Source organism: Hyla sarda, chromosome 8 (genome assembly GCF_029499605.1).
Source record: "Hyla sarda isolate aHylSar1 chromosome 8, aHylSar1.hap1, whole genome shotgun sequence".
In the NCBI taxonomy this organism is placed as follows: domain Eukaryota; kingdom Metazoa; phylum Chordata; class Amphibia; order Anura; family Hylidae; genus Hyla; species Hyla sarda.
Window position 1 is genome coordinate 191,523,507 of NC_079196.1, and position 22,399 is coordinate 191,545,905.

Here is a 22,399-nt window from a genome sequence, read left to right on the forward strand (position 1 = left end):
GCCTATGACTTCTCTCTAGATATAGATACATGACAGCCTATGACTTCTCTCTAGATATAGATACATACCAGCCTATGACTTCTCTCTAGATATAGATACATACCAGCCTATGACTTCTCTCTAGATATAGATACATGACAGCCTATGACTTCTCTCTAGATATAGATACATGACAGCCTATGACTTCTCTCTAGATATAGATACATGAAAGCCTATGACTTCTCTCTAGATATAGATACATGACAGCCTATGACTTCTCTCTAGATATAGATACATGACAGCCTATGACTTCTCTCTAGATATAGATACATACCAGCCTATGACTTCTCTCTAGATATAGATACATACCAGCCTATGACTTCTCTCTAGATATAGATACATGACAGCCTATGACTTCTCTCTAGATATAGATACATGACAGCCTATGACTTCTCTCTAGATATAGATACATGAAAGCCTATGACTTCTCTCTAGATATAGATACATGACAGCCTATGACTCTCTCTAGATATAGATACATGACAGCCTATGACTTCTCTCTAGATATAGATACATGACAGCCTATGACTTCTCTCTAGATATAGATACATGACAGCCTATGACTTCTCTCTAGATATAGATACATACCAGCCTATGACTTCTCTCTAGATATAGATACATACCAGCCTATGACTTCTCTCTAGATATTGATACATACCAGCCTATGACTTCTCTCTAGATATAGATACATACCAGCCTATGACTTCTCTCTAGATATAGATACATGACAGCCTATGACTTCTCTCTAGATATAGATACATGACAGCCTATGACTTCTCTCTAGATATAGATACATGACAGCCTATGACTTCTCTCTAGATATAGATACATACCAGCCTATGACTTCTCTCTAGATATAGATACATAATGACTTCTCTCTAGATATAGATACATACTAGCCTATGACTTCTCTCTAGATATAGATACATACCAGCCTATGACTTCTCTCTAGATATAGATACATGAAAGCCTATGACTTCTCTCTAGATATAGATACATGCCAGCCTATGACTTCTCTCTAGATATAGATACATGACAGCCTATGACTTCTCTCTAGATATAGATACATGACAGCCTATGACTTCTCTCTAGATATAGATACATGCCAGCCTATGACTTCTCTCTAGATATAGATACATGACAGCCTATGACTCCTCTCTAGATATAGATACATACTTGCCTATGACTTCTCTCTAGATATAGATACATGACAGCCTATGACTTCTCTCTAGATATAGATACATGACAGCCTATGGCATCTCTCTAGATATAGATACATGACAGCCTATGACTTCTCTCTAGATATAGATACATGACAGCCTATGACTTCTTTCTAGATATAGATACATGACAGCCTATGAGTTCTCTCTAGATATAGATACATGACAGCTTATGACTTCTCTCTAGATATAGATACATGACAGCCTATGACTCTCTCTAGATATAGATACAATGACAGCCCTATGGCATCTCTCTAGATATAGATACATGACAGCCTATGACTTCTCTCTAGATATAGATACAATGACAGCCTATGACTTCTCTCTAGATATAGGATACATGACAGCCTATGACTTCTCTCTAGATATAGATACATGACAGCCTATGACTTCTCTCTAGATATAGATACATGACAGCCTATGACTTCTCTCTAGATATAGATACATACCAGCCTATGACTTCCTCTAGATATAGATACATACCAGCCTATGACTTCTCTCTAGATATAGATACATGACAGCCTATGACTTCTCTCTAGATATAGATACATGACAGCCTATGACTTCTCTCTAGATATAGATACATGAAAGCCTATGACTTCTCTCTAGATATAGATACATGACAGCCTATGACTTCTCTCTAGATATAGATACATGACAGCCTATGACTTCTCTCTAGATATAGATACATACCAGCCTATGACTTCTCTCTAGATATAGATACATACCAGCCTATGACTTCTCTCTAGATATAGATACATGACAGCCTATGACTTCTCTCTAGATATAGATACATGACAGCCTATGACTTCTCTCTAGATATAGATACATGAAAGCCTATGACTTCTCTCTAGATATAGATACATGACAGCCTATGACTTCTCTCTAGATATAGATACATGACAGCCTATGACCTTCTCTCTAGATATAGATACATGACAGCCTATGACTTCTCTCTAGATATAGATACATGACAGCCTATGACTTCTCTCTAGATATAGATACATACCAGCCTATGACTTCTCTCTAGATATAGATACATACCAGCCTATGACTTCTCTCTAGATATAGATACATACCAGCCTATGACTTCTCTCTAGATATAGATACATACCAGCCTATGACTTCTCTCTAGATATAGATACATGACAGCCTATGACTTCTCTCTAGATATAGATACATGACAGCCTATGACTTCTCTCTAGATATAGATACATGACAGCCCTATGACTTCTCTCTAGATATAGATACATACCAGCCTATGACTTCTCTCTAGATATAGATACATACCAGCCTATGACTTCTCTCTAGATATAGATACATACTAGCCTATGACTTCTCTCTAGATATAGATACATACCAGCCTATGACTTCTCTCTAGATATAGATACATGAAAGTCCTATGACTTCTCTCTAGATATAGATACATTGCCAGCCTATGACTTCTCTCTAGATATAGATACATGACAGCCTATGACTTCTCTCTAGATATGATACATGCCAGCCTATGACTTCTCACTAGTTATAGATACATACCAGCCTATGAATCTCTCTAGATATAGATACATGACAGCCTATGACTTCTCTCTAGATATAGATACATGACAGCCTATGACTTCTCTCTAGTTATAGATACATACCTGCCTTATGAATTCTCTCTAGATATAGATACATACCAGCCTATGAATTCTCTCTAGATATAGATACATGACAGCCTATGACTTCTCTCTAGTTATAGATACATACCAGCCTATGACTTCTCTCTAGATATAGATACATAGCAGCCTATGACTTTCTCTCTAGATATAGATACATGACAGCCTAATGACTTCTCTCTAGATATAGATACATGACAGCCTATGACTTCTCTCTAGTTATAGATACATGACAGCCTATGACTTCTCTCTAGATATAGATACATGACAGCCTATGACTTCTCTCTAGATATAGATACATACCAGCCTATGACTTCTCTCTAGATATAGATACATACAGCCTATGACTTCTCTCTAGATATAGATACATGACAGCCTATGACTTCTCTCTAGATATAGATACATGACAGCCTATGACTTTCTCTCTAGATATAGATACATGACAGCCTATGACTTCTCTCTAGATATAGATACATGACAGCCTATGATTTCTCTCTAGTTTATAGATACATACCAGCCTTTGACCTTTTTTCTAGATATAGATACATGCCAGCCTAAGACTTCTCTCTAGATATAGATACATGACAGCCTATGACTTCTCTCTAGATATAGATACATGACAGCCTATGACTTCTCTCTAGATATAGATACATGACAGCCTATGACTTCTCTCTAGATATAGATACATGCCAGCCTATGACTTCTCTCTAGATATAGATACATGCCAGCCTATGACTTCTCTCTAGATATAGATACATGACAAGCCTATGACTTCTCTCTAGATATAGATACATGACAGCCTATGACTTCTCTCTAGATATAGATACATGACAGCCTATGACTTCTCTCTAGATATAGATACATGCCAGCCTATGACTTCTTCTCTAGATGTAAGATACATGCCAGCCTATGACTTCTCTCTAGATATAGATACATGCCAGCCTATGACTTCTCTCTAGATATAGATACATGCCAGCCTATACTTCTCTCTAGATATAGATACATGACAGGCCTATGACTTCTCTCTAGATATAGATACATGACAGCCTATGACTTCTCTCTAGATATAGATACATGAAAGCCTATGACTACTCTCTAGATATAGATACATGCCAGCCTATGACTTTCTCTAGATATAGATACATGCCAGCCTATGACTTCTCTCTAGATATAGATACATGACAGCCTATGACTTCTCTCTAGTTATAGATGCATGACCAGCCTATGACTTCTCTCTAGATATAGATACATGACAGCCTATGACTTCTCTCTAGATATAGATACATACCAGCCTAATGACTTCTCTCTAGTTATAGATACATGACAGCCTATGACTTCTCTCTAGATATAGATACATGACAGCCTATGACTTCTCTCTAGATATAGATACATGCCAGCCTATGACTTCTCTCTAGATATATATACATACCAGCCTATGACTTCTCTCTAGTTATAGATACATACCAGCCTATGACTTTTCTCTAAATATAGATACATGCCAGCCTATGACTTCTCTCTAGATATAGATACATACCAGCCTATGACTTCTCTCTAGATATAGATACATACCTGCCTATGACTTCTCTCTAGATATAGATACATGCCAGCCTATGACTTCTCTCTAGATATAGATACATGCCAGCCTATGACTTCTCTCTAGATATAGATACATGACAGCCTATGACTTCTCTCTAGATATAGATACATACAAGCCTATAACTTCTCTCTAGATATAGATACATGACCGCCCTATGACTTCTCTCTAGATATAGATACATGACAGCCTATGACCTCTCTCTAGATATAGATACATGACAACCTATGACTTCTCTCTAGATATAGATACATGACAGCCTATGACTTCTCTCTAGATATAGATACATGAAAGCCTATGACTTCTCTCTAGATATAGATACATGACAGCTATGACTTCTCTAGATATAGATACATGACAGCCTATGACTTCTCTCTAGATATAGATACATGACAGCCTATGACTTCTCTCTAGATATAGATACATGACAGTCTATGACTTCTCTCTAGATATAGATACATGACAGCCTATGACTTCTCTCTAGATATAGATACATGCCAGCCTATGACTTCTCTATAGATATAGATACATGACAGCTATGACTTCTCTCTAGATATAGATACATGACAGCCTATGACTTCTCTCTAGATATAGATACATGACAGCCTATGACTTCTCTCTAGATATAGATACATGCCAGCCTATGACTTCTCTCTAGATATAGATACATGACAGCCTATGGACTCCTCTCTAGATATAGATACATACTTGCCTATGACTTCTCTCTAGATATAGATACATGACAGCCTATGACTTCTCTCTAGATATAGATACATGACAGCCTATGGCATCTCTCTAGATATAGATACATGACAGCCTATGACTTCTCTCTAGATATAGATACATGACAGCCTATGACTTCTTTCTAGATATAGATACATGACAGCCTATGAGTTCTCTCTAGATATAGATACATGACAGCTTATGACTTCTCTCTAGATATAGATACATGACAGCCTATGACTTCTCTCTAGATATAGATACATGACAGCCTATGGCATCATCTCTAGATATAGATACATGACAGCCTATGACTTCTCTCTAGATATAGATACATGACAGCCTATGACTTCTCTCTAGATATAGATACATGACAGCCTATGACTTCTCTCTAGATATAGATACATGACAGCCTATGACTTCTCTCTAGATATAGATACATGACAGCCTATGACTTCTCTCTAGATATAGATACATACCAGCCTATGACTTCTCTCTAGATATAGATACATACAGCCTATGACTTCTCTCTAGATATAGATACATGACAGCCTATGACTTCTCTCTAGATATAGATACATGACAGCCTATGACTTCTCTCTAGATATAGATACATGAAAGCCTATGACTTCTCTCTAGATATAGATACATGACAGCCTATGACTTCTCTCTAGATATAGATACATGACAGCCTATGACTTCTCTCTAGATATAGATACATACCAGCCTATGACTTCTCTCTAGATATAGATACATACCAGCCTATGACTTCTCTCTAGATATAGATACATGACAGCCTATGACTTCTCTCTAGATATAGATACATGACGAGCCTATGACTTCTCTCTAGATATAGATACATGAAAGCCTATGACTTCTCTCTAGATATAGATACATGACAGCCTATGACTTCTCTCTAGATATAGATACATGCCAGCCTATGACTTCTCTCTAGATATAGATACATGACAGTCTATGACTTCTCTCTAGATATAGATACATGACAGCCTATGACTTCTCTCTAGATATAGATACATACCAGCCTATGACTTCTCTCTAGATATAGATACATACCAGCCTATGACTTCTCTCTAGATATAGATACATACCAGCCTATGACTTCTCTCTAGATATAGATACATACAGCCTATGACTTCTCTCTAGATATAGATACATGACAGCCTATGACTTCTCTCTAGATATAGATACATGACAGCCTATGACTTCTCTCTAGATATAGATACATGACAGCCTATGACTTCTCTTTAGATATAGATACATACCAGCCTATGACTTCTCTCTAGATATAGATACATGACAGCCTATGACTTCTCTCTAGATATAGATACATGACAGCCTATGACTTTCTCTAGATATAGATACTTGACAGCCTATGACTTCTTTCTAGATATAGATACATGACAGCCTATGAGTTCTCTCTAGATATAGATACATGACAGCTTATGACTTCTCTCTAGATATAGATACATGACAAGCCTAGACTCCTCTCTAGATATAGATACATGACAGCCTATGGCATCTCTCTAGATATAGATACATGACAGCCTATGACTTCTCTCTAGATATAGATACATGACAGCCTATGACTTCTCTCTAGATATAGATACAAGACAGCCTATGACTTCTCTCTAGATATAGATACATGACAGCCTATGACTTCTCTCTAGATATAGATACATGACAGGCCTATGACTTCTCTCTAGATATAGATACATAACCAGCCTATGACTTCTCTCTAGATATAGATACATACCAGCCTATGACTCTCTCTAGATTAGATACATGACAGCCTATGACTTCTCTCTAGATATAGATACATGACAGCCTATGACTTCTCTCTAGATATAGATACATGAAAGCCTATGACTTCTCTCTAGATATAGATACATGACAGCCTATGACTTCTCTCTAGATATAGATACATGACAGCCTATGACTTCTCTCTAGATATAGATACATGACCAGCCTATGACTTCTCTCTAGATATAGATACATACCAGCCTATGACTTCTCTCTAGATATAGATACATGACAGCCTATGACTTCTCTCTAGATATAGATACATGACAGCCTATGACTTCTCTCTAGATATAGATACATGAAAGCCTATGACTTCTCTCTAGATATAGATACATGACAGCCTATGACTTCTCTCTAGATATAGATACATGCCAGCCTATGACTTCTCTCTAGATATAGATACATGACAGTCTATGACTTCTCTCTAGATATAGATACATGACAGCCTATGACTTCTCTCTAGATATAGATACATACCAGCCTATGACTTCTCTCTAGATATAGATACATACCAGCCTATGACTTCTCTCTAGATATAGATACATACCAGCCTATGACTTCTCTCTAGATATAGATACATACCAGCCTATGACCTCTCTCTAGATATAGATACATGAAAGCCTATGACTTCTCTCTAGATATAGATACATGACAGCCTATGACTTCTCTCTAGATATAGATACATGACAGCCTATGACTTCTCTCTAGATATAGATACATGACAGCCTATGACTTCTCTCTAGATATAGATACATGACAGCCTATGACTTCTCTCTAGATATAGATACATGACAGCCTATGACTTCTCTCTAGATATAGATACATGACAGCCTATGACTTCTCTCTAGATATAGATACATGACAGCCTATGACTTCTCTCTAGATATAGATACATACCAGCCTATGGCTTCTCTCTAGATATAGATACATGACAGCCTATGACTTCTCTCTAGATATAGATACATGACAGCCTATGACTTCTCTCTAGATATAGATACATGACAGCCTATGACTTCTCTCTAGATATAGATACATGACAGCCTATGACTTCTCTTTAGATATAGATACATGACAGCCTATGACTTCTCTCTAGATATAGATACATGACAGCCTATGGCATCTCTCTAGATATAGATACATGACAGCCTATGGCATCTCCAAAGCTACAACCAGTATACTAGTCTATGACATCTTCCTGACTTATTGTGCAAATTCCTCCTGCTAAAGAGGTTCTGCAGAAGCACAGGCATAACTCCTAGACAAGACAAAGTGGTCCTCCAACCACAGCACAGTCTGTGATAGAGAGTGTACAAGTCCCCTCAGGACCCCCATATCTCTCAGCTAGGGGGGCAGTCAGTACAATGGAGAGCAGGAGGGCCCTTACCTGGGGCCCCGCAGTCAGCACACACTGTGTTCTCCGGCTTGCGGGCCAGCTCCAGCAGGGCTCTCCTGTTCCTGTCTTCCGCCATGGTGCCCACAGATGCCTGTATGTCGCCGCTATCGCCGCTCTCCTCGCCCTCCCTTCTCTTGCCCACAGAGTGACACAGACAAGGGCTACAGCAGGGGGGGCTCACGTAGTCCTCATGGCTGCAGGTGGACGTCTGTCTGGAGCTCGGCTATTCCTGGGTGTTTGTCCTCCGGCTCCTCCTTTCTTCTCATTCAAACTGGACTCTGCTTGTGCAAAACCACTGACTTATTCTGGTTCCGCATTCCTCCAAATATTAAAGAAAGTAGCGAAGAGATGCGCTGCTCAAGGGCGACATCTGGCGTCCTCAGCGGGTAACGCAGGCGCTGGGCTTTCCCTCATCTCACTACTGGACTACAATAGAAAAAGCTTTACGTCATATCTTTTACCATATAAGGACTTGGGACTTCCTAGTCAGAGCATGGACCTGAGGAGAGAGGGGAGGGGGTGGTGCATTTTGGATAGCTCACTGCTGCACTCCTATTTGTCCTAAGCTAGTCTGTTCATATTTATAGAGAAGGATGCATTATTCATTATCTATGTCAGCGCTTCCCAATCAGCGTGGCTCCAGCTGTTGCAAAACTACAACTCACAGCCGTTGGCTGTCCGGGCATGCTGGGAGTCGTAGTTTTACAACAGCTGGAGGCACCCTGGTTGGGAGGCACTGATCTATGTAAATGAAATGTAACAGTGCAATAACTCTGAAGCATGGGCCCTGGTGCATATGTCTTCTCTGCTGGTAGTTGCTGGTAGTCTTCTGCTCTATCTTGCCCATGAAAACCTCTTCCAGCCATGACTAATCTCTGCATACAATCTCCATCTTGATGCCCTTTTCATTGCCCCCAAACATAGTTCTAATACCCCTTTTGTGCCCCATGAAATAGTAGACACAGTCAGAGCTTCACCCTCTGAGCTCCTACAAAGTGATGAGGCCCCCTTTGTGCCCCCACAGAATACCAGTATCCTTTTTGTGCCCCTTTAATGCCCCCTTTTTGCATCTGCATGATGGCAGCATCCTATTTGTGCCCTCAATAGTTAAAGGAAAACTGTCAGCTTTCTCCCCCAGCACTAACCAGTGGCACTGGCTGGTAGTGCAGGGGACACTGATCAGTTTGATCCTTGTCCAGATCCGCCGCACCGTTCGGCCGTAATCTTCTATATTCGGTATATGCAAATGAGGTGGTAACTGGCACCGGCTGAGCTAACTGGCACTCTGACGTCAGTGCCGCCTGCCCCAGCGCCGCCCAGCTCATCAATATTCCTCCCCTCTCTCCATTACAGAGCGGGGAGAAGAGAGAGAGGTGGAGGGAGGGGAGGAATATTGATGAGCTGGGCGGCACTGCGGCCAGCAGCACTGACGTCAGAGTGCCAGTTAGCCCGGGCCGGTGCCAGTTAGCACCTAATTTGCATATACCGAAAATAGATTACGGCGGAACGGCGTGACGGATCCAGGCACGATAAGGATCAAACAGATTGGCATCCCCCGCACTACCAGTTAGTATCGCTGGTTAGTGTGGGGGGAGAAAGCTGACAGTTTTCCTTTAAAGGAGTACTCTGGTGCAGAGTATTCCTGCTCCATCCTGCCCGGGCTGCAAAATAAATTAAAATAAACCATCACTCACCTTCCTGGGTTCCCCGCGGAGCGCCACTACAGCTGATCGGTCCTCCAGTCCATCCTCTTCATACTTCCGGGTGTAACGAAGCATCACATGGCGCCCAGCCTATTATGGGCCGAGGCAGAACATCGCGGCGGTCGGCGAAAGGCTGAGCGCCATGTGACGCTTCGTTACACATGGAAGTATGAAGAGGATGGACTGGAGGACCGATCAGCTGTAGTGGTGCTCCGCAGGAACCCAGGAAGGTGAGAGATGGTTTATTTTGCAGCCTGGGCAGGACGGAGCAGGAATACTCTGCACCGGAGTACTCCTTTAATATTGTCCCTCATTTGCTCCACATTTTGTCCCCCCGTAGTAATAATTTATTTTATTTTTATTTTATTTACTTATTTATATAGCGCCTACAGATTCCACAGCGCTTACAATTATGGGGTACACACAAAGACAAGTATCAGACATAAAAATTCACAATAACTATTCAAACAAGAGGTGTGGGGATATATTGAGGAAATGTTGGGGACATGTTGGGGATATGTTGGGGATATGTTGGGGATATGTTGGGGATATGTTGGGGATATGTTGGGGATATATTGAGGAAATGTTGGGGACATGTTGGGGATATGTTGGGGATATGTTGGGGATATGTTGAGGATATGTTGGGGATATGTTGGGGAAATGTTGGGGATATATTGAGGATATGTTGAGGCCAATTAGAGACTGTTATAGGCCTGTCTGAAGAGATGTGTTTTTCGGCCACGTTTGAAACTATGGATGTTGTTGTTGAGTCTGAGGGATTGAGGGATAGCATTCCAGAGAATCGGTGCAGCACAAGTGAAGTCTTGGAGACGGGAGTGAGAAGTTCGGATTATAGAAGATGTTAGTGTGAGATCATTAGCAGATCATAGAGAACGTGTAGGATGGTAGACAGAGATGAGAGAGGAGATGTAGGGAGGTGCAGCATTGTGGAGAGCTTTGTGTGTGAGACTGAGGATTTTGTACTGTATTCTGGACTGAATTGGTAACCAGTGTAGTGACTGGCACAGGGAGGAGGCGTCGGTGTAGCGGCTGGAGAGGAAGATGAGTCTGGCTGCGGCATTAAGGATGGACTGGAGAGGAGAAAGTTTGGAGAAAGGAAGGCCTATTAGTAAAGAGTTACAGTAGTCGAGGCGGGAGTGAATCAAAGCAATAATGAGCGTTTTAGCAGATTCAGTAGTGAGAAACGGGCGGATTCTTGAAATATTTTTGAGATGCAGGTGACAAGAACGTGAAATGGGGAGTGAAAGACAGATCAGAGTCAAGTATAACTCCAAGACAGCGAGCCTGCTGCCCGGGAGTTATGGTAGTACCACATACCGAGATGGAAATGTCAGGGTTAGGTACAGTATCAGTTGATGGAGAAAAGACAAGAAGTTCTATTTTAGAAAGATTTAGTTTCAGATATAAAGAGGACATGATGTCTGAGACGGCAGAGAGACAGTCACTGGTATTCTGTAGGAGTGCAGGGGTGATGTTGGAGGAAGAGGTATAGAGTTGGGTGTCATCAGCATAGAGGTGGTACTGGAAACCAAATCTACTGATTGTTTTTCCAATGGGGGATGTGTAGAGTGAAAAGAGTAGAGGACCCAGACCGATCCCTTGGGAACCCCGACAGCAAGGGGAAGAGGAGAAGAAGTAGAGCCAGAAAACGAGACGCTAAAGGAGCAGCCAGAGAGATAGGAGGAAAACCAGGCAAGAGCAGAGTCCTTGAGACCGATGGAGCGGAGACTACTGAGGAGGAGTTGGTGATCCACAGTGTCAAAAGCCGCAGACAGGTCCAAGAGAATCAGTAAAGAGAAATTGCCAATTGATTTGGCCGTCAGAAGATTGTCAGTGACTTTGGTTAGGGCCGTTTCTGTGAGTGAAGGGAGCGGAAACCAGACTGTAAGGGGTCAAGGAGAGAGTTCTCGGAGAGATAGCGGATAAGGCGGGAGTAGACCAAGCGTTCCAGGAGTTTGGAGATAAAGGGGAGATTTGAGACGGGTCGATAGTTGGCTGCACAGGACGGGTCCAGAGATGTTTTTTTCAATAGTGGGGTTATGATAGAATGTTTGAAGGAGGAGGGAAAGACCCCAGAAGAGAGGGGGAGGTTAAAGATTTTAGTTAGGTGACAGCTGATAGCACATCTACATTTACTAACTGTTCTTTTCTTCAATGTTCTCCTGTCTCTTCCTGGCACTGTGCCTGAATCTTCCTCCTCTGTCTCCTCCACTCTGCAATACCAGAGCATTAAAGTGTCATTAACAAAAACTTTTTATATAATGCTGAAAATAATATTATATGTATATTTGTAATATACATTGGTTAAAAAATGTGTATAGCTTTGTCTCTGCAGCTATTGCCTGTGTGTCTCTGGGACAAGATCAAATACAGGAAGTGTGAATAAACAGGCAGGGCATTGTACACTGAGGAAAAGCAGGGCTCTGTGCAGTGAGGACAAGCAGGGCTCTGTGCACTGAGGACAAGCAGGGCTCTGTACACTGAAGACAAGCAGGGCTCTGTACACTGAGGACAAGCAGGGCTCTGCACACTGAGGACAAGCAGGGCTCTGTGTACTGAGGACATGCAGGGCTCTGTACACTGAGGACAAGCAGGGCTCTGTACACTGAGGACATGCAGGGCTATGTACACTGAGGATAAGCAGGGCTCTGTAGACGGAGGACATTTAGGGCTCTGTACACTGAGGACAAGCAGGACTCTGTACACGGAGGACAAGCAGGGCTCTGTACACTGAGGACAAGCAGGGCTCTGTACACTGAGGACATGCAGGGCTATGTACACTGAGGATAAGCAGGGCTCTGTAGACTGAGGACATTTAGGGCTCTATACACTGAGGACAAGCAGGACTCTGTACACTGAGGACAAGCAGGGCTCTGTACACTGAGGACAAGCAGGACTCTGTACACTGAGGACAAGCAGGGCTCTGTGTACTGAGGACAAGCAGGGCTCTGTACACAGAGGACATGCAGGGCTCTGTACACTGAGGAAAAGCAGAGCTCTGTACACTGAGGACAAGCAGGACTCTGTACGCTGAGGACAAGCAGGGCTCTGTGTACTGAGGACAAGCAGGGCTCTGTACACTGAGGACATGCAGGGCTCTGTACACTGAGGACAAGCAGGGCTCTGTGTACTGAGGACATGCAGGGCTCTGTACACTGAGGACAAGCAGGGCTCTGTGCAGTAAAGCTCTATGACAGGCCCCCAAGCTCACATATGAGGATGATTGACAATTCGGGAGCCTGCACAGGGCTCTGTGCACTGAGGATAAGCAGAGCTCTGTACACTGAGGACATGCAGGGCTATGTGCACTGAGGATAGGCAGAACTCTGTAGACTGAGGACAAGCGGGGCTCTGTACACTGAGAACAAGCAGGGCTCTGTACACTGAGGAAAAGCAGAGCTCTGTACACTGAGGACAAGCAGGGCTCTGTACACTGAGGACAAGCAGGGCTCTGTACACTGAGAACAAGCAGGGCTCTGTACACTGAGGACAAGCAGGGCTCTGTACACTGAGGACAAGCAGGACTCTATACACTGAGGACAAGCAGGGCTCTGTGTACTGAGGACAAGCAGGGCTCTGTACACTGAGGACATGCAGGGATCTGTGCACTGAGGACAAGCAGGGCTCTGTACACTGAGGACAAGCAGGGCTCTGTACACTGAGGACATGCAGGGCTCTGTACACTGAGGACATGCAGGGCTCTGTGCACTGAGGACAAGCAGGGCTCTGTACACTGAGGACAAGCAGGGCTCTGTACACTGAGGACATGCAGGGCTCTGTACACTGAGGACAAGCAGAGCTCTGTGCAGTAAAGCTCTATGACAGGCCCCCAAGCTCACATATGAGGATGATTGACAGTTCGGGAGCCTGCACAGAGCCCTGCTTCTCCTTCCCTCACTTCCTGTGGGCAAAATGTTGTTAATGACAGGTACACTTTAATGATGGGGAAGATGAAGACACTTAAGTTACTGTGCACCTCAAGAAGGATGTAGGAGAGTACTAATAAACTAAAGGTCCCTGTACACATTAGACATGTGTTGTGTGATTCTGCCTTTTTGGTGGGACAATCTAATGTGTATGGTGGCCTTCTGCCTATACCCCACCAGATGATGTCAGGGGAAAGGAGGATCAAGCATGTTAGATTTCAATTGCCCAAATCTTGTATTCTTGGGGAGATTCTCCACCAATGGAGGCGCCTGGCAGTGAATTATCGACCACTCTGCATTTACAAAAAATGAACACTTGGCTGTGCATTCATTTTCACAGTGGGATAGGAAGAGATAACATGTTCAGTCAATAGCTATCTAATGTATAAACCTTCAGAGTGAAGTTAGCTTAGTATAGTGAGGGGGACTTACAGGACCATGTGGCTTGGTTGCAACTGCGACCACTGTAAACACTTTAACTATGCTACACATTCCAGAATACAGAAAATAATTTAACTACTCTATTCATTGTAAGACAGTGACAGGAATGGTCATCAGGGAGCACTATATTCCCCCCGAGGTACTGGTCATATAAGTTTCAGGAAGTACATATCTTATCCAGGGAAAACTGCGTGAGATACGGGATATCCAGAAATAGTTTACATTCTTGGCCAGACCAGGCAGTAGTAGGTAGTAGTGGAAAGGTAGTGCAGCATTTTAACCGCCTTCCTGGGCCAGGTTTATAGACTAGCCCAGATCAGCAAAGGTGCCGAGGACAGCTTGTCACTGGGCTTTAAAACTAGGTGAGAATCTGAAAGTGAGACTGTGAGGAACATGCATCACTGATGAGAGTTTGAATCCCAAGGTTTGCAGCCTCAAAAAGGAGACTCTGCAACCTGTGTAACACATAAGTTGACTGTTGCGCTGGGTAACTGGTAGTAAGCCACCTTTATAGACAGGGAAGTTTTGTTTGTATAGGTACACTAGATAGGCAGGATTTGTTTTGTGTAAATGCTGTATTTATATTGTTACTGTTTACAGTTTACTACTGTGTCCCTGTCTCTGACTGCTATCTTATCACTATTTGATTGGTTCTACAGAGCTAATCTCCTGCATCATTTACAGGTATCCATAAACACATATATACTAAAATAAAACACAGGAGGGAGCACTTTCTGGTGCAGTATAATGTAAAATACAAATACTGTGTACATTTATTGCAAATAAATGGATACTAACCTTTTAAAGTCGCACAAATGTATAAGCATAAACCAATCCAACACGATTGCTTCTTCACAGAAGACTAGGAATCCCCAAAATACTATTTGTATACCATAGATACGCAGAAATGAAGCAGGTGGGGGAAGGGAATGGGCGACGGTCCGTTATCATGCTTGCGCGCTCCGTCAGGCCCCTAGGGAAGCACATGTATGGGAGTGTATATATAGGTAAGGGGAGGGAACAGCCGGATACCAGGTATACACAAATAAGTAAATAATTCCAAACGTGAATAACAGTGAGAATAAATGAAACATATGATTACTTAACACTGACTTGTGAAACATAAAGGCAGGAACAGGAAAAATTATTTTCTTAGAAAGATTTTTCATTTTTAATTCTTTAATTCTAGGCGTCCAGTGGCATCAAGCCAAATACTATTGTTTACAATTACAATTACAGGCTGTAATACAAAATTTCCGGGATCCGGTGACTTTTCACCAGTAGTAATGTACTGTCAGTCGATTTAGGCTAATAATGTACTTTTAGGCAAGGTTCACACTGCAGAATTTCTGGGCAGAAGCCAGAGATCGAGTCGGCGGCACTAGGACCTCGCGGACTACATTGCTGTCCCCATAGATGGCCATGTATTTCTGAGAAGATCTCCTAAAAGATCCACCCAGAAATGCATTGCAGTCTATGGGGGCCGCAATGCAGTCTGCTCGGTCCTAGCGCCGCCGGCTCGATCTCTGGCAGAAAATCTGCCCAGAAATTCTGCAGTGTGAACCCAGCCTTACTGTATTCTAGATTTAAAAAAAGCATACAACGCCTTGTGGCCCACTGTCCTGTGTCCTTTATCAGGAATGAACAATAAATTTTATAATCCTCCCAGTTCACTACCCCCATCATGACAAACCACCCCTGACTTTATTTCTATTATTTTTTTTAGTTTTCTACCTTGATATTGCTCTGTATTTCCTGCTCAGTCTCAGTCAGATTCACAGACTGGGAAGGGGCATTCCTCAGCAGGAGTGACATCATCTGAAGCCAGAGCCCAGAGCAGTTCAGTGTGAGATGAGCTATGATTGGCTAAGGCTGCACACACTCCCCTCAGCACTCCAGACTGCATTTCCTGATTTTGGAATTCATCCAGGCCAGCAGGAGTCCAAAGTCTGTGCAAGAGATGGGGGTGGGGTGGGGGGAGGAAATGTGCTCTGGACAAGTAGGGAGACACTTAGTGGCAGCTTTTTTTAAACACAGAAAGCTTCATTTTAATTTTTTTTATTTTAAACAAAGTACATTAGAAAGATTTTTTTATCTACTATAAGGAGTGCACTAGCAAAAATTAGTTTTAATGACAGTGCCCATTTAAAGGGGTATTCCGGGCAAAAACATCTTATCCCCTATCGAAAGGATAGGGGATAAGATGTCTGATCGTGGGGGGCCCGCCACAATAGTGAACTTCAGAGGCAGCTACGAATAGAATGCGGGCTGCTGCAGGGAGATTGCGGGGGGTCCCAGCGGCGGGCCCCCCACGATCAGACATCTTATCCCCTATCCTATCGATAGGCGATAAGATGTTTTTGCCCAGAATACCCCATTAAGCGCCAACTGATATAAACAACAGCTTAACAGTGATATCTAAAGATGTGATGTCTCAGTTATTGTTTATGCCTGGTGAAGGTCCCAGGGCAGTGGACCGGAACACGTTGCATGTATTCTGTCTAGAATAAAAGTACATTATTAATAGTATAAAAAGGGGAGGCAGTCCTGCTAGGCTAGGTAAGAGTAAAAGATATATGGTCAAAAATTAGAAAGAAGAGAAAGAGAAAACGTGTCTAAAATAGCATAAAATAATGACATTTATTTAGAAAATGATGTGAGGTCTGTGGCAGGACCCTTGTCGCAGACTGGTCACTAGATAAAATGTTTACAATGGTATAAAATACTAAAAATATAAAATATAAACAGTGATATTGCACAATGAGACAATGAACGTGGGGCAATGGGACAGTGCAAACAGTATCTGTTTAGTTATACTGTAAAGTCCTATTATAGGAGCCGGGATTAATCCAGATGAAAGTGCATGGCAAAAAAGTTAATAATCCAATAGGGCAATTTTCAGTAGCGCTGGAGCCTCCCAGATTGGGGCCCACTATAAACGTTTTTAGGTGCAGAGATACAGGCGATGCATCCTCTACCCCGGCGGCACGGGGACTGAATGCAAGAGGGCAATCGCTATACAGTTCAGGCACTTAGTGCCTCTTACCGGCTACAATGTGCACGGTCCGATGTGTGCGGCTGTGCTTGTGATCCGGATGCACGTCCCTCTGTCCCAGGAGAAATGTAGGAGGGGTGATAGGATCCGGTGCTGGGGGTCGAAGATGATGGCTGGGAAGCAGCATGTGGCAGCGCTGTGAAGCCTAGCGATCGTAGCAGCGTATGGCAGGTAGGAGAAATGTAGGAGGGGTGATGGGATCCGGTGCTGGGGGTCGAAGATGATGGCTGGGAAGCAGCATGTGGCAGCGCTGTGAAGCCTAGCAATTGTAGCAGTGCTGGAGGCATCCTCTCTATCCTGACGGCACGGGGAGCAGGTGAGAGGGTAGGTGAGGACCGGCAATGCGGCAACGATTGTCTCAGATGATGTGCAGGGTTGTCTTAACACCAGACGCATTTCGGGGAGCTGCGTCCCCTTTTTCAATGGTGGAGGTTCAGGAAGACTGTATTCCTGAACCTCCACCATTGAAAAAGGGGACGCAGCTCCCCGAAACGCGTCTGTGGTTAAGACAACCTAACACATCATCTCAGACAATTGTTACCGCATTGCCGGTCCTCACCTACCCTCTCAACCTTCTCCCCGTGCCATCGGGGTAGAGAGGATACCTCCAGCACTGCTACGATCGCTAGGCTTCACAGCGCTGCCACACACTGCTTCCCAGCCATCATCTCCGACCCCCAGCACCGGATCCCATCACCCCTCCTACATTTCTCTAGGGACAGAGGGACGTGCATCCGGATCGCAAGCACAGCCGCACACATCTGACCGTGCACACTGTAGCCGTTAAGAGGCACTAAGTGCCTGAACTGTATAGCGATTGCCCTCTTGCATTCAGTCCCTGTGCCGCCGGGGTAGAGGGGGCATCGCCTGTATCTCTGCACCTAAAAACGTTTATAGTGGGCCCCAATCTGGGAGGCTCCAGCGCTACAGAAAATTTGCCTTATTGGATTATTATCGTAGCAGCGTATGGCAGGTAGGAGAAATGTAGGAGGGGTGATGGGATCCGGTGCTGGGGGTCGAAGATGATGGCTGGGAAGCAGCCTGTGGCAGCGCTGTGAAGCCTCGCGATCGTAGCAGCGTATGGCAGCGCTGGAGGTATCCTCTCTATCCTGACGGCACGGGGAGCAGGTGAGAGGGTAGGTGAGGACCGGCAATGCGGCAACGATTGTCTCAGATGATGTGCAGGGTTGTCTTAACACCAGATGCATTTCGGGGAGCTGCGTCCCCTTTTTCAATGGTGGAGGTTCAGGAAGACTGTATTCCTGAACCTCCACCATTGAAAAAGGGGACGCAGCTCCCCGAAACGCGTCTGTTGTTAAGACAACCTAACACATCATCTCAGACAATTGTTACCGCATTGCCGGTCCTCACCTACCCTCTCACCTGCTCCCCGTGCCATCGGGGTAGAGAGGATACCTCCAGCACTGCTACGATCGCTAGGCTTCACAGCGCTGCCACACACTGCTTCCCAGCCATCATCTCCGACCCCCAGCACCGGATCCTATCACCCCTCCTACATTTCTCTAGGGACAGAGGGACGTGCATCCGGATCACAAGCACAGCCGCACACATCGGACCGTGCACACTATAGCCGTTAAGAGGCACTAAGTGCCTGAACTGTATAGCGATTGCCCTCTTGCATTCAATCCCCGTGCCGCCGGGGTAGAGGGGGCATCGCCTGTATCTCTGCACCTAAAAACGTTTATAGTGGGCCCCAATCTGGGAGGCTCCAGCGCTACAGAAAATTTGCCTTATTGGATTATTAACTTTATTGCCATGCACTTTCATCTGGATTAATCCCGGCTCCTATAATATGACTTTACAGTATAACTAAACAGATACTGTTTGCACTGTCCCATTGCCCCACGTTCATTGTCTCATTGTGCAATATCACTGTTTATATTTTATATTTTTAGTATTTTATACCATTGTAAACATTTTATCTAGTGACCAGTCTGCGACAAGGGTCCTGCCGCCGACCTCACATCATTTACTAAATAAATGTAATTATTTTATGCTATTTTAGACACGTTTTCTCTTTCTCTTCTTTCTAATTTTTGACCATATATCTTTTACTCTTACCTAGCCTAGCAGGACTGCCTCCCTTTTTATACTATTAGTACTCTGTTTTTGGCAGTATCCTCGGTATAGGTTTTCCCTCTTTTTTACGTTGAGCTCCCACATTTTTTGTACATTATTAGTCTAATATGACTGGTGATGCATTACAACTGGTGGAAAGCAGTTGTTGACCAGAAACCAACACGTGCTTGAGGAATCCCGGAATTTCTGTCAGGCAACCTGGTCCTTGTCATTTACACATCCTTGCTATAGATGCTTTGCGTTTCATTCAACTTGCCTCTTTTTCACAGCAGTGACTGTGTTTGGTCTGCATCACTCTGTAATACGTTTTGTGTGTAGTCTACTATAAAAAATGTATATTGCCATGAAGCAGGCACTACATGTAGTCTGAACAAGACTATACTTGGTTTATGGCAATGGTCTCAAACTGCGGCCCTCCAGATGTTGCAAAACTACAACTCCCAGCATGCCCGGACAGCCAACGGCTGTCCGGACATGCTGGGAGTTGAAGTTTTGCAACATCTGGAGGGCCACAGTTTGAGACCACTTGTTTATAGGCACACCGCTTAGTACCTTTTTTTTCAGTATTGCAATACATACCAGCGCCACGGTGCAGCTACAACACAAGGCCTCAGTCACACATTGGATTTTTGCAATTTGTTTTTCCATTGCTTTAGGTGCAAACCAGGGGTGAACAACCTGCACGCTCAAACCAAAACACAGTGGCACCCTCCTGATTCACAGAACAGACAGCCCCATTCTGTCTTCACTTACTGATCCTAGATATGTTATTCAGGTATTAGAAGAGTCCTGTAAATGTCTTCTAGTAGCTTCTCACATGTATCTTGCATTATCAATGAGAAGGTGTTAGCAGTTTCTGCAATGTTGTGGTTAACCTGTTTATTCCTTTGCAGTAGGTGACTGCTGTTTATTCATATACTTTATTGTATGTGTGCCATGGGTATCCTGTCTGTATACCATTGTACTCTATATAAGTGCATTTTCATGATGCATTATTTATTGTTATACTTGTGGATTTTTTGGCAACATGCTGCTGGGGAATTACCACCCTACTTGTGATGCAGCTGGCTTATTAAATGCATGGGCTTATTTGTAGACAGGCCTGGTGCAGGGATTTTTGCCACCCTAGACGAAAGCTCATTTTGCTGCCCCTTGACCCGCCAATTAGCTCCACCCTTTGACACGCCCAACCTTCCTACTGGAGTGACACACTGTAACAAACCTTCTCCTCATGTAATCTTCTTACTACTGGGGTGACACACTGTAACAAACCTCCTCCTCCTCATGTAATCTTACTACTGGAGTGACACACTAACAAACCTCCTCCTCATGTAATCTTCTTACTATTGGAGTGACACACTGTAACAAACCTCCTCCTCATGTAATCTTCTTACTACTGGGGTGACACACTGTAACAAACCTCCCAACGCGACGGTTGTTCTGGCTGGGCATGTGTTGCGGATGAGCAGCGGGTGCTTCAGATGCTGGCTGCTTGCTAACTTCCTTGCAGCGGGCAGAGCGGTGCCCCCATAAGAAGGGCGCCCTAGGCAGATGCCTATTTTGCCTATATAGGCAGAACCGGCCCTGTTTTAGACCCCACAGCTCCGGGGGCAGTTTGGGGTGGTCTTGGACAGCTGTCCTAACAGATACAGTAGTCCGTAGGAGTAAAAATGGGGTTGTTGCATTAGCGAGGGCATAAAGTGTATAGCAGCGAGTGAGTGATAGAGAATGGTCAAGTGCAGAATAACTGCTGAGCAGGGATAGACAGAGAGAGGGATATTGAGATGTCATTATAGTCATCGGTTGACCCTGGTAGAGTCTATTCACATGGCAGAATTTCAGCTCAAATTAAAGCCCATAGACTTTGATGGGATTCCGCACTCCCATTCACACTTCTAAATTTCCAGTTGTGGAATTCCGCCTCAAATTAAAGCCCATAGACTTCTATGGGATTCCACACTCCTATTCACACATATTAATTTTCCTTTGCGGAATTCCGCAAGCGGAAATTTAGAAGCGTGAATGGGAGTGGGGAATCCCATAGAAGTCTATGGGCTTTAATTTGAGGCGGAATTCCACAACTGGAAATTTAGAAGTGTGAATGGGAGTGCGGAATCCCATAGAAGTCTATGGGCTTTAATTTGAGGCGGAATTCCACAACTGGAAATTTAGAAGAAGTGTGAATAGACCCGTAGGGTATGTGCACGAGTTTCCCCAATTTCTGATGTTATTGAAAAACCTAGTAACCAAACAGAAGGGGAGAACAAAGTTCGATCAAGCCCCAATCAGTCAAGTGAGATGATCAAAGGGTTAATCGACCATTAGGATTATGAGTTACAGCAGGGTTTCCCAACCAGTCTGCCTCCAGCTGTTGCAAAACTACAACTCACAGCATGCCCGGACAGACAGCCTTCTATATAAAAATACAGGATATCCTATAATACCAACTGTGACTCGAGAACTACAAGTTGCAGCATGTGCACTCCAATTGCAGATGAACAAGAAAACTAAGAACGGACTACGATATAGCCTGAAACTGCATAGAATCTTGCAGAAAGCAATGACAGGGACTCCAACGAGCATGCGTAACTCGCGTCTTGCAGTAAACTTTATCACAATGGCTCCAGAAGAACAGTAGTGTTGGGAGTGAGGAAGGTAAGTATAGGAGTTATTTTCCTAGTCGGAGCACATATAAAAAAAAAAACAAATGA

General features: G+C 43.6%; 1 protein-coding gene across 1 annotated transcript in view; it reads right to left on the bottom strand.

The window, feature by feature from the left end:
* ADAP1 (ArfGAP with dual PH domains 1) overlaps positions 1 to 8,757 on the bottom strand; it is a 196,060-nt gene extending 187,303 nt beyond the window's left edge. Inside the window, exon 1 of the mRNA XM_056537023.1 lies at positions 8,434 to 8,757. Within this exon, the coding sequence (XP_056392998.1) occupies positions 8,434 to 8,518 (85 nt within the window). The 5' untranslated portion in view covers positions 8,519 to 8,757. The remainder of the gene's footprint in view (positions 1 to 8,433) is intronic.
* Positions 8,758 to 22,399: the final 13,642 nt, after the last annotated feature.